Source organism: Pogoniulus pusillus, chromosome 21 (genome assembly GCF_015220805.1).
Source record: "Pogoniulus pusillus isolate bPogPus1 chromosome 21, bPogPus1.pri, whole genome shotgun sequence".
In the NCBI taxonomy this organism is placed as follows: Eukaryota; Metazoa; Chordata; class Aves; order Piciformes; family Lybiidae; genus Pogoniulus; species Pogoniulus pusillus.
Genome location: NC_087284.1, coordinates 13,912,132 through 13,925,871, shown reverse-complemented (window position 1 = coordinate 13,925,871; position 13,740 = coordinate 13,912,132). Strand labels below are relative to the sequence as shown.

Here is a 13,740-nt window from a genome sequence, read left to right as displayed (position 1 = left end):
AGCCAATCATTGTTTGCAAAGTGGTGTGCTATTGCATGTGGAACAGGTTTCAGCCCTTTCTTGGACTGTCAGAAGTTGTTTTTACATGAAAACTAAGGCTTCTAAATAAAGATTAGAACCACTTGAACTTCATATCAGCAAATAGCTGGCATTGGAATAATAATGCTTCAGGCAGTAAAAACAGTCACAACTTGGGAGTGAAGGTAGGCTGGGGACTAGCGGTGTTCTGGGGCAGTTGTCACTTTGTCATCTTGTAAATGTCAGAACGTAATGCCTTTTGTTTATTTTAATGAGCTTGTATTGGTTTTGGTAACTCATCACTGCTGTAGTCAACTAACTTCCTTCACTTCTTGGAGTGAAACTTTGTTATGGTGGAATAATCAGGCATTTTCTAGGATGTTTTTTGAGCTATGGAAATCACTCTGCTACTGAATGTCCACTTTGTTTAACTTGCACTGCAGTATTTGTCATTCTAACCTCAGTGTCTGACTTTTCCCTCTTTGCATGTGGCAGGGTAGCACAGCTCCTCAATGCAGTGTTTCCATAAAGTGTGGGAAAGCAATGTATTTTACAGTATGCATCTATTGCTGGTGGTGTTTCTGATTACAATCAGCTACTGTCTTATGCAGACACTTGCTCAAATTGCTTTACTTGTTGACATTTTTTTTTGTGTTCTTCAGAGCATTATTTTGTCTATAGAACAGACTTTTGCTGGGATTAAACAGATACAGGGCAGGTACTGCCCACCTTATGTAAGAATGTAAAAGAACTAATTATCTGTGTTTGTGCACTCATACAGTATGCAAAGCAACTCCTCCAGGAGTCAGGGTATTGAATTGTGATACCAACTTCATTAGTCAGCTCTACAGGAGGTGCCAAGCAGAAAGGTGGGATGCATTTCCCTTTAAGGGTATTGCTTCTGCCAGATGCTGTGATGCTTTGAGGGGAACAGTCAAATAAATGTTCTTTCTCTGTGTACTTAGAGAAAATGACGTGCTGCCAGTAGTTTGCAGTACATGACCATTGAAAACCGTTATTGTGGCAGACTGATGTTTTTCTTAGGTACCTTTGTTAAGTAGTGCAGTGTCTATTAATAATGTATAGATGCTTGGTATAAAGCCTGCAATACCAGCCTGCAGTGATAAGCTATGAGACAATGGAGGATCCTAGAGGCATGTGATCTTACCGTGAAAGAGAGGAGAAACATCATCCCTTTGCCTCTACATAATTTACATTGTTTGCAATTAGGACTGTTTGCTCTCTCTGCTACGGCTGCTTTAGAAGGCTGATATACATGGACAAAGAATGCGCCTGCTTTGATCCAGTAAAGGCAGTTTATGAGGGTCCTACCACTGGTTTGTTCCCATGCACTCTGCCTCTAAGTGAAACAGACACATGCTGCTGGTGATATCCTCATCCTGATTGCAAAAAAAAATTAAGAATACTTTAAAACACTCAAAAAATATCTTCTGTTTGTTTTGAACAGCTGGGCTTTAGATTCCAGAGATGCTGGAGCAGTGGAATATAAAAATACTATTTTAATCTATTAGAATGATCTTTTCAATTTGCTCATCTTTCTGCTTACAGAGGAAAGAAGGGAAGTTCTGTTTTTCAGTTCATCATATAGAAGTCTGAAGATTTCTCTCTCTTTCCTAATATATTGGTAGTTTCTTGTACTAATACTTTCGACCAGTGATCCTATGGAACACACCAATGATTGTGTAGCTTCTACACGTAAACACTTAATCATACATTTGGGAAGACAGTGAGTACCCTTAATTTAGTGATTTACTGTGGTTGCACGTTTGGTGAGAGCAAAAAGGTATTTCAGTCTCAAGTGTCGTAGATAATGATTTCTGGTGTAGTCAGCATAGAAGAACAAGCAGCAGAGCCCTGTGGTTTGTGCTTGTCTGCTGCAGATACTGTGTGTGGTTACTTAACATACCTGGTTACGATTGTTTTGTTTTCATGAATTGATTGTGAGAAAGGAAGATGATGCCCCCAGTACTTTCCAAAATGTGAAATAATTACAGTACAATTGTGACCTACTTGGCCTCTTAGCAGAGATGAAGTGGGGTGTGTGGATGTAGTAGACCTGTTTTTCACAGATGCTTTGTTCCTCTGCTTCAATGTGGAGTACCTGGTTTTACACCCAGTTCTTGTTTTTAAAGATACCTTGTCTCTACTGAAGGTGACTTTTTTGATTGGGCATGGGTTGGTTGATGAAACCCTATTATATGGAATGAGAAGTGAAAAATGCTTTCAAGTCCTTTTGATTTGTAAAATTGTTTTCCATCTGGTCGAGTGACATTTGGTTGGGAATTCTGAAACATTCACTAAGGGTCACAAAACGGATGTGGTTCTGAAAATGTTTGAGACTTTGAGATGACATGTGCTTCTAGGTACTGGTAGTGCACACATATTTTCTGTTGCATCCTGTTGCTTGAAACTAGTTTTCTAGTCAGAACATGTAATGACAACTGAGAGCAACTTTTTGCATGATGGAGAGAGACTCCTGTGAAATAGTACAGTCAGTTTTGGGGAGGGGGTTGTGAAAAGAAAAAAAAAACACACTCTTTGCTGTTGTGGTTAAATGGTAGAAAAAAAAGATGTATGCAGTCAGGAAGAATTCCCATTCACATGCTACCATAGAGCATGAGAACTGATATTTTGTGACGCTGTAAATAAATATGAGCATTTAGCAAGAGACAACAGAGTTGGGTGGGAGAAAGTGTACATTAGCACAAAGCTTTCTAGAAATTAGTTTTCTCTCAATAAAAGCGAGATAGCTACACATTGCAGTTGTGATTGCCAGCAGGAGAGGAGAGACTTAGTACTGTTGAGAGAGATGAAGCCTGAATAGGTATCCTCTGCAGGTGTACTGCTCAGTAAAGTTATAAAATCATTCTAGTGACATTTCACTAAAGTCATGGTGGCTTAAGCACAAAGGTAGGAGGAAGTTCAGAGGCACAGTGGTTTTTGTGATCAGTGAAGTTTATACTTTTCCTCTGACCTATGAGAATATTTTTCACGCTTTTGGTTGTATTTGCTTTGGTTTTGATTTCTAGGCATGTGAGGAAAGTCAGTCTTCCTTCTGGATATGCAGATGATGCCCTTCCTCATGTTAACCCAAAATCTGCTGTTATGCAGATGCATTATGAGGTTCAGCAGCTGAGCTGTCCAACCAGAGAAGATTATATTTCAAGAGGTATACCTGCTTGTTGTCATTAGTATTGTGGATGATTAGACATGGAATTAAAAACTCTGGGAAATACAAACTCTAATTGTTATACCTCTGTGATCTGTTGTCCATACCTACCTACCTACTCACCCAGATGACCCCAGCCCTGACACTGAATCACCACATTTGTGTGGTCAGTGTTTGGTAAAAATTGAGACAAATCCAATTATTTATGAAGCTGAAAGCTGCTGGTTTCTGGGAAAGGAAAGAAACCAGGAAACACATATGTAAAAAAAAACTAACAGAAACAGTCCACAAACCAAAGCCAAAAATTTATGTGAAAAATCAATTGAGGCTAATTCAGGTTTTATAGAACATCTTTAAGCTGCTGTAGGTGTGATTTCTGGTAAACTATAAACAGTTCTTTAGTTACTAGTCTGAGTGTTTTGATTGAAGAAAATGTTTCGGAGTGTCTCCATCTGAATCATTATAAGAATAATGGTTGCAGTGAGTAGGTAAGCTGCAAGTTCCAAATATGCTTTAAAAAAAAATCTCCCTGGTGACCTGATATATCTGACTTGGTAATCCAGAGGCCCTTGATCATGTTGCTGCTAGTAATGCAGGCAGGTGCTAGTTTAGTCTTAACAGCCAAAGAGTCTGGAGCAGCAGGATGGAAGATAACGGTAGAAAGCTGCAGCAACTTTTGCTTTGAAATCCAGGATCAGTGATGAACATCCTGCTGCCAACTGGGAAGGTCTGATGCCCACCTGTGGTTAACAAAGTCACTGTTAAGCTTTTCCTCTTAATTTTTCCCTTTCAAGAAACTTCATAAAAGGCAGTGGTTTACATTGCTTACAAAAATATCTTAGGAAATGTGTCAAACCGTTCATTTAACTTGAGTGACATTCTGTACCTTCTTCAGTTGGGTCTTACAAGGATGATCTTGGAAAAAAACGAACCAATTGAGAAACTCTCTGTTGATTTTTACTTTCATTAAACTGTTTAGGACTTCTGCTGAACCCATACATCAGTCCATCAGGAATTCCCCAGGAAAGCTATTTTTCAATATATAGGTGTGTTTATAAGCTTTCAAGAAAACCCCAACATTATAAGAACTTCTCTTCCAAGTAGGAATTGGAAATTTAGAGCTGATAATGCTAGACTTTCATCACAGAATATTAGGGGTTGGAAGTGACCCAAGGAAATCCAGTCCAACCCCCTAGCCAGGGCAGGACCACACAATCTAGCACAGATCGCAGAGGAGCGCATCCAGACAGGCCTTGAAAGTCTCCTGAGAAAGAGACTCTACAGCCTCCCTGGGAAGCCTGTTCCAGTGCTCTGTGACCCTTACAGTAAAGAAGTTCCTCCTTGTGTGGAGGTGGAACCTCTTATGCTGCAACTTACACCCATTGCTCCTTGACCTATCCCAGGGAACAAGTGAGCAGAGTCTGTCTCCCCCTCTCCTGACCAGCCCTCAGATGTTTATATACATTTATTAAATCCCTTCTCAGTCTTCTCATCTCCAGACTGAAAGGTCCCAGGTCCATCAGCCTCTCCCCATAAGGCATGCCCTCCAATCCCGTAGTCATCCTTGCAGCTCTCTGCTAGACCCTCTCCATCAGATTCCTGTCCCTCTTAAACTGAAGGCAGTATTTAAGATGAGGTCTCACCAGGGCAGAGTAGAGGGGAAGGAGAACCTCTCTTGATCTGCTGGATACACTCTTCTTAATATATCCCAGGATCCCATTGGCCTTGGCCACCAGGGCACATTGCTGTCCCATGGTTAACACATATGAAAACTGATTGAGGTGAAAAATACATTTAGCTACACAATGAATATTTTTCAGTTAGTGTGCATGTGCTCTCTGCACAAGTTCTGAGCTACCTGGACACAAGTTAGCTACAAATTGTGGCTGTGTAGCTGCCATTAATGAAGGGGTAAAACTGGAATGAGTAGTTTGGCTCAGAGGCAAATATGTTTACATCATACTACTGCTGTGTACCAACCATGTAACTTCTGGTTTAGGCAGAGAAGTCATCTGAGGTACCATCTAAGAGTAAGCAGAAAAGATTGTGTAAGATATATTTGGGGATTTGCATCTCTTCAGCTTTTTGCTGAGCAGTTATATTGTGGGTTACTAAGAAAACTGCTCTGAGTGTTGGGATTTTCCCTTCTGACTTGGTGGAGTTTGTGTGTTGTCTGGTGGATGAAAGTATGGCTTAGTCTGATGTGTTTCTGCACTGAGACTGTGGCCTCTTTATATCTTTGAATTTTGTGTACTGTGTCTGTTGCTGGGTAGATAGAGAACTTTCATCCCCATCTTTATCTTACAAATCTTACTACCTTCTCTGATGTTTTATCTGTAGACCTTCTTGGTTCTGTCTTTGCTCTTCATCCAAATTTGTGTGCTTTGTTTTCCTCATAGTGAAGAGTGAGGAGAAGTTTAGGTGTATTTCTTCAGTCTTATTTCAATACATAATTTAAGCATCTGCCTGATGTTATAGTTTTCATGAATGTCCTAAGTCAGTCTAATTTTGCAACATAATTTCACTTCTTTCTTTGGACTGGGGTTGCAACGGATTAGTGAATTTAGGACTGTATAGTGAGCTGGGGTAGCAATCTCCCTTGAAATCAATCCCACTGAAAAACCTCACACATATTTAATTTACTGTGTGGCCATATGGCTGCCAGCATAAGCATAAAAACATTTAAAGACAAGCTAAAGTATTCTGAGCTGCTGTCTTTAGAGGGTTGCCATCTCTGTTTTATTTCTGACAGAATTCGTTGGTGTGTGTTTTTGTGTTGACTGCTTGTATATTCTGTGCAGGCTTTCTGTGCATAGGGAAAACACAGGTTTGTTTTTCTTCCCACTTCTTTACAAGTAACATATGTTTGATTCTTACCTTGATATGTACCACTGCTGAAGTCACCCAGGCACCTTGGTATGCCAGTATGCAGACTGCTTGTTTGCTGTAAAAATGGGCTGCCTTTTGACTTCCATGGCAAAACGAATAGCTCGTCTTCCTTCTGGAACTCAGTGCTGTTGGATTTTTATACCTATAAGCAAGCTGTAATTTTATTTTCCTTTTTTTTTTTGATAATGTGAGGCTATATTAGTAATTAAGTAATTACTGGTTAAAAATCTGGTGTATCATATAAATGTCTTCTGATTATTCTTAAATACATTGTGGATCACAAAAAAGTTCAGATTGCAGTAATGATGTGCAACTGACTTGGTTTCTTTTCTTTTTCTTTGCTACCTTCCCTTTATGCGAATGCTGTGTCTCTCCTCATCATTGCTGATGTTTTTATTGCAAATCATCTAGAAAACCACCAAAGGTAAGCATTTATTTTGTCTTTTTCATCTGCTTGCAAATTTTGGGCAATGCAGAAGTGCTCAGCATGTTGCCATAGTACATGATCAATACAGCTTTGATAAAGGAAAATACATGAGAAGCAGAACTACTCCTCATACTTTTAGTGCCCTAGTTTTGAGCCATGTGCAGCCCAGGGCAAAAGGACTGAAAAGGTGTTTTGTCCCTTCCCAAAGGGGTAAAATAAAAACACTCCACACTGGATTGGAAGTTTAAATGGAAATTCTATTTACAAATATATACAAAAGGTATTCAGATAAAAGGAATACATACACAAATTAGGCTCCATTCTTCATCTGGGCTTACCAAACCAAAAACCTTCCAGAGACTTCCAAAAACCTCTACCCTACTCAGCCTCAGCAGGCCTAAGAGCAGGCCACACTGCCCCCCACTTATACCCAAGACTGCTGCAGGCTTCATCAGGTCCAGTGGCATAGCTGGAAATTTACAGCCAGCCAAAAAGCCTTTCCCCTACAAACCATAAAGTTAACAGTGTGCCTGCCTTGAGACAGAGAGAGAGAATTGACTGTACACTCCCTCAAATAGAGAAATACAGGAAAATGGAGTAGAATAACAGATTGCAGTATCTTGGGACGAACTGCCCATCCACTTTGGGACTCTCTAGCCTCTGGGGAACTTATCTTTATGATTATACCGATTAACTCTTAATTTCCCTTAACCTACAACAGTTAGAGTTCATAATTCCAGAAAAAAAAAAATAATCCAACTGACTTGTAGACAAGGCACAGGACTTGTTAAAGCTGTGTCTAGGACAGGCCATGATTTTAATACGTTCGTAGAAATATTTGAAGGAGTAAATATGTGTGTAAAACCTTTGCTGTGCATAATTCTGCTTAAAAGTGAAAATGCTGTTTCCAAAAGGAGGCAAAATACATCTAGTAAAAGACAAACTGGTTTTGCTTGTAATTGAGGATGTTCAGGAATTAATTATTTGTGTAAAAATGCATTCAAATTCACCTTGAAAAGATTCTCTGTGTTGTTAGTTATGCGGAGGAAGGGAGGATGAGTGTTAGACACCTATTGAGATGGAGGAAGACTCTTACTGTGATGGCAAATAAAGTATTGGTGCAGGGCTGGTAATTGATACAGTCCTTTTACCTTATTGCTGCTATGTCAGCACATGCAGAACTGTGCTGGTATTTTGCTTCAGCAATTTGATTTTATCTTGTGTCTGTTGCTTGCTACTTTTCACATAAAACTGTAGTTAGCTCTGGGTGAAGTTATATTTTATGTTCTTTGATTTGTAGATCTTCAAGAAAGAGTATATGTAAGTCTGATGTGACTTCTGCAGGTGTAGCAGAGTGTTCTGTAGGGAATAGGAATCGGGATGGATAGTGATCTATGTATCTTTCTTATGTGACTATGTACTACTTTATTCAGACAGCAGTTTTATATGTGTGTGTTTGTACATATAAAAAAAATTAAATCTCTCTTGTTCTGGTTTAATTTAAGTATCAGAAGAAAACATCTCAGTAAGGGATGTGTAGGGAAGAATGGAACAAACTTTATTTTCACATTAACTGATATAATCTTAATTGGAAAAAAAATTGCACAAAACCCAACAACTAACAACAAAACAAGCAAGAAGCAGCCAACCAACATCAAACCAGCAACAACCACAAAACAACAAAGAAGTCCAAACCAAACAACAGAAATACATAATTCAAGGTCACAGTGGGTAAAAATGAATCACACTAATAGTGCGGTTTTAGAATGGTGTGGTGTGCTGATTTGTACCCAAACACCTCCATACATCTTTACTTTAAATGACTGAATCTCTTAAAATGATAGGTTCTCAGTTTTGTGAAAAGCATTTAATGAAGTTTTTCTGTCAGTCCCAGTTATTATACCTAATACAAGTGTTTGATCATTGTTAAAACTTACTGAAGAGCAAAGCTTCCTTCTTTGTGGTATAATTTCACAAAATGTTTTTGCAGAAACCTTCATTTTCTGCAGTACATCATTCATGTTTGATCGTAGGCGGAAGAAGTTGTTCCTGACATGCTTAATTACATAATTAAATGCATGATTAAATGCTTAATTATGGCATTTATTTGACAAAAACTTAACAGTTCCACCCTTGTTCATATATACCACATGCTTGTTAGCTATGCTTAGATGGTCATTCCCATCCTTAAACTATGATGCCAAAACTGAAGATGTTGTGTGAAATACTTAATCAGTTTGAGTGTGAAGAAGGTTCTTGCCGTCAGTGGAAATAAGCTTTGTGAGTTTGTAAAGTTGTGATATGAGGTATGGAAGTGTCTTGATGTACACAAGCATCAGAGTGCTGCATGTAGTTGATCTTCAGATTGAGATTATTTTTTTAAATGTGAGATTTCATAAATATTAGAAGTTCCTTTATTTTTGTGTCAGTGAACTAGTTTATCCTCAGCCATGGATGAATTATGGTCCCAGCTCAACTTGGTAGGTCGCAAGCTGTGATAGAAGCTATGTGAGGTGTTCTGCTGTTTATAGTCAACAGACACTGTGTTTATTACTAATCTTGGCCTTTTAGTGCAATTCTGTGACAAAATGGCTGTTCTGAGCTGAAATTTGTGAGCTGTGCCTTAGGCCACCTTCAGGTTTCTGTGCTTTAGGCTTATGTTAGGTCTTGTTTTTGTTGTACAGTGACCAACTTCTTTTTCACTTCTCTAATGGTTTCCATTTCCATTAAGCATACTGGAGGAGACCTCAACATTTCCTAAGGTATCTCCTTCATCACTTATCTCCATCACCACTTGTAGTAGGGATGTAGGAGCTTGTCTTCTTCAGTTCTCCCTTGCTTTTCTTTGTAGCAACCAGGTTGCCCTGTGAGTCACCCAGCCTATCAGACTGCCTGGTTCATTGTGAGCAATGTCTGCACCTGTCCAGCATAACTTTTTTCTTGTAAAAAATACAGTATGGTTGACAGAGCATCCATCAGGCAGATGGAGGTGGCTATTAAATGTTAGCTGTGCATTTACAATGTTTTATAGCCATGTAGACAGTATGTTAAGGATTATGTTCAGTCTGGGTAATGCAATGCTGGAGGCCCCAGACTTTGTTTAGTCTATACCAAGGATTAAGCTTCAAAACTACCAATAATGAATGTGAAATTAGATTGCTTTCTAAACTAATTATGTCATTTGGCTTAATCCAGGCAGCAGTTAATAGTGAATATGCTACTCTTTACTCATAAGTAGTTCCCATAAGTATCCTTGCATGTGTAAACCTTTAAAATCATTAATTCTTCAGGGCATTGATTAGATGCTTTAATAAAAACAAGTTCTGTAGGATATTGTTTCAGCTATTTAAAGTGGGAATACCTTTTGTCTATTTCCTCTGATTCTGTGTCCCAGTCAGGCCCAACAGCTCTTCTAGTTTAAAATCTGTGATCTCGTTTTAAGCCATAGGTATAGGTGAGTTTCAGACAAAACTCCAGGTTTTTTTTCATTGATATGGTGGATGTGTGGACCTACATCACCCAGGTTTATTTTGCTGTGAAAACCTTAACCTCTAGCAGCTTCCTTGGCAAAATAATAATCAAAGTTGTCAACTGCTGTAGGGGCTTGATGAAGACATCTGAATCAAAGGCCCATGTGTTCTCGTCACTGAAACTTTCATGATTACCAGAACACATCTTTTGTTTAATTTCTGCTAGTTATCATTCAGAACATCATTCTCAATAACCTGGAAGTGCCCTATGTCTTTTCCCTAGGGAGATGCACACACTTAATGATTTCTCTGGGTACAGTAGTATCAGGATCTAGCACTTCCTGCATCCCAATTGTATATGTCTAAAATTCTTATGATGATTATATGAGTACATATTCAAGCTCATGTACTTATTTTTACTATGGACTTCTACTTGTGCAAGATCTGTCCTGGTGAATCGTGTTCTATGACTTTTAGCTCTGTCTGTTACTTCACTATTTCTAGATGTCTAACATGTGAAGTCCAAGCTTTCTTGCAACTGTTCATGCCACTCAGACTGAAAGTGCTATGCAATGCCAAACACTGGAGTAATGAGCTGGGAAAACCCCCATCCTGTTGATTTCCCTTGCACTGGGGGAGACTCAGACCGGATCCAGCAGCAGACAGGAACCAAATTATGGAACTGGATTCAGATACTCATGAATCATAATCAAACTGGCAGTGTCCTTCTCAGACACTGACCATTGAAGAAGGGGCTGGTCCCTCATGAATCTTTGGCTTTATACTGAACATGATGTATATGCAATATACACTGTTGGTCAGTTTAGGATCACTTGTCCTGTCAGCACCTCCCTGCAAGTGCAGCCTTTTACTCTGCACCTCCAGCATGGTACACAAGATGTAGAAGTGGTCTGGTCTGCGCACTGATCCTTGGTACTAACTGTCAGTGTGGAGTGTTACCGCTGCTAGAAGCAGACACTGTCTATGAAAACGTGCTTTCAAATGCAGAAAGTGCTGTTACTAGTAAGAGACTGAGCTGTGGAATCAAATCATTGAAGAGAATTAATTATGTTTTAACTCAAACCAGGACAAATAGAGATTTTTTTACTTCTTCATCATAGTATAGACTGTGTATCTTGACCCCCAGCTATGCGTCAGCACTTTTCTTGGGACTTCATGTTCCTGCAGTGGGTGTCAGGACAATATAAACTACTAAATTGTCTCTATAGGGGAAAATGACCATACGAGTCACTCTTCAGTGAAACTTCCTACAGGAATTTCCCATTAAATGCCTTTGTGATGGTTGTGTGGAAGAACCTCACTGATTTGGACCAAGCTTCCTGCCCTTTTATGCCTTATTTCTTGCTCTGTTAAGTCTTGCATTTGGAATCTTTTGCCAAAGATCTGAGTCGTTCTAAAAATTGCTTTGGTTGGATGCTTCCTGAAGCATCATTGCTGGGAATGTTCATGGTGGCTTTTTCATCATCACTCATCAAAATAATTTTAAAATGTGTGTCTGCCTGTTTTCATGGTGAAGGAATTTTTATTGTAGCTGCTCTGTTTCACTGCCTCAGCAGTTTTCATTTCTTTGCCTGAAAAGGTTTTATTTTTAAGTAATCTTTTTAGTTCTGTTAGAAGGATTTGATGCTTTTCCAGAACAGATGTTATAAACAGACTAAGTCTGTGCCCTGACTATTTAGTATGAAAACATACTAAAGTACTGTATTTGCATTTGTTCTATTTTGAGGTATCTTCCTATTGTGTAATAAGTTTTAACTTCTAAAAATAAGCCTGACCAAGTTTTAGCTTTTAGAAAAAATAATCCACATAAAACCTGCTTTTCTACAGGAAACACTTTACTACAGGCACAATTTTTATCATTTCAAGTCTCTTTACAAGATCAGTGTTAAGATTAGAAGTTACTGAATAATCCTTTTGTGTTCTCAGTGTTAACCAAGGGGAAAAGTGCAGGACAATAGATTAAATCAGTCCACAGTACTACTGTATTGACATTTAAGTCATTACACGTGAACATGTGTGGCTTGGTAACTTTTATAACTGGACTATGTGATCCACTGCAGATAACAATTTCAAATTGGAAGAATGGGCATGTGTTAGATTTGGATCTCTATAACTGGAGTGGGTTTTGAGTAACTGAACTGCTTGCTGTTTAGTTGTTGAGAGATTAGGCATTGTTACCAAGTCCTATGAGGAAAATTTCTGTAGAAGTGGAATGTGAGAAGAGAAACAGGAGTACTGGGACTGTGTAAGTTGATGACTGATAGTTCTTTATGCTTGGATTTGAAGCACAATGAAGAAATGCAGAGAAGTAATTTAAAATACTCCTGCTTAGGTGGAGGTCAGAAGAGAAAGTGAAGTATCTGCTGATTTCTTTGGTTGCGGTTCAGTGGCAAAACTACGTTTGTAATTCAATCACATCAGGGGACATCCTGACTTGTGAAGCTGCGTTCTGTCTGTGCTACAGTAAATGTTTCTGTCCTCCCTGTTACATTATTATTATTATTATTATTATTAGGTGTTTATTTGTTTTCACATCAGAACGGAATTGCAGAACTCATTTTGCTATTGTGCACTAAGCATTGTCTCAGTATTGAGTGTTCTCACAGGCCATTTGCTGTGTTTTGTGTTAAGCTGGAGGAAAGGGAAGGAGGTGAGGGTACTGTGCCTTTATCCTTCTGAAATACAGCGAGAGACGTTTTGGGGAGCTAAGGAGACTGGCTGTTGGAAGGAAGTTGTAGTGAGGTTGGTATTGGTCTCTTCTCCCAAGTAATGGGTGATAGGACAAGGGGAAATGGGCTGAAGTTGTGCTAGGGGAGGTTTAGATTACACCTGAGGGAGAAAAAGTATTTGCTGAAATAGTGGTGAGGCATTGGAATAGGCTGCTCAGGGAGGTGGTGGAGTCACCATCCCTGGAGGTATTCAAGAAGCACGTAGATGTGGTGCTTCAGAATACAGTTTAGTGGTCATGGTAGTTGGGTTATAGTTGGAGTTGATCATAATGGTGTTTTCCAAGCTTAATGACTCTATAAAAGATCAGGCAAAGAAAAACTTAAGACCAGAAAAAGTTTTAATAAAGAAGACTTTTTCTTCCCTGCCACTTCCCCTCCTCCCTTGTACTCCCCCAAAAAAATACCTCAAACCCCCAAAACATCCCAAACCAACCAACAAACAAAATACCAAAACCACCCCTCCCCCGAACTTTAGCATTAACTCACACACAGTCAGTTTACCGTTGTAAAATGAGGAAAATAAACTGCAGCTTCAAGTGTGCTTGTGGCAGTATAAAGCTGCCAAAAGAACAGTGTTAAATGTCTATAGCAGAATGTTAAGTGGTTTAACAGGACGCTGTTCAAGGTCCACAAGCCCCCTGAGCACAATATTGAGTCTCATTCAATTTCTACCCAGCTGGAACTCTTGACTGAAGTGATATTCAGTCTTTGCATTACAGTAGGCTCTGATAGCTTGTCTGATTTTCCAGTTGTAGTTTTTGAGTCACCTCTGTTGAGATCCAGTACTGTGCTCTTGATTTAGTCAGGTAATCTGATACTTCTAAGCCTCTTTAAGGCTTAGAAGTTTCAGTCCATGCAAAAAGTTTTGTGCATCCTGTATTGATGTCTTTTGAACAGTCATCTTGTTGTGTTCTGTATGTTGAGTCCTTTGGGTGTCATTTCATTACTGTTGGCAGAACTGTATCAGTAATAGTGCCTGGAGAAGAGTGGAGCCAA

General features: G+C 39.1%; 1 protein-coding gene across 4 annotated transcripts in view; it reads left to right on the top strand.

Annotated features, from left to right (window-relative positions):
- The window catches only part of KIF13A (kinesin family member 13A), a 106,178-nt gene that overhangs the window by 36,464 nt on the left and 55,974 nt on the right, over nucleotides 1-13,740 (top strand). For all 4 annotated transcript variants that reach the window (XM_064161034.1, XM_064161032.1, XM_064161033.1 and 1 more), the window contains exon 3: nucleotides 6,509-6,521. In XM_064161034.1, coding sequence (XP_064017104.1) covers nucleotides 6,509-6,521 — 13 coding nt within the window. The remainder of the gene's footprint in view (nucleotides 1-6,508; nucleotides 6,522-13,740) is intronic.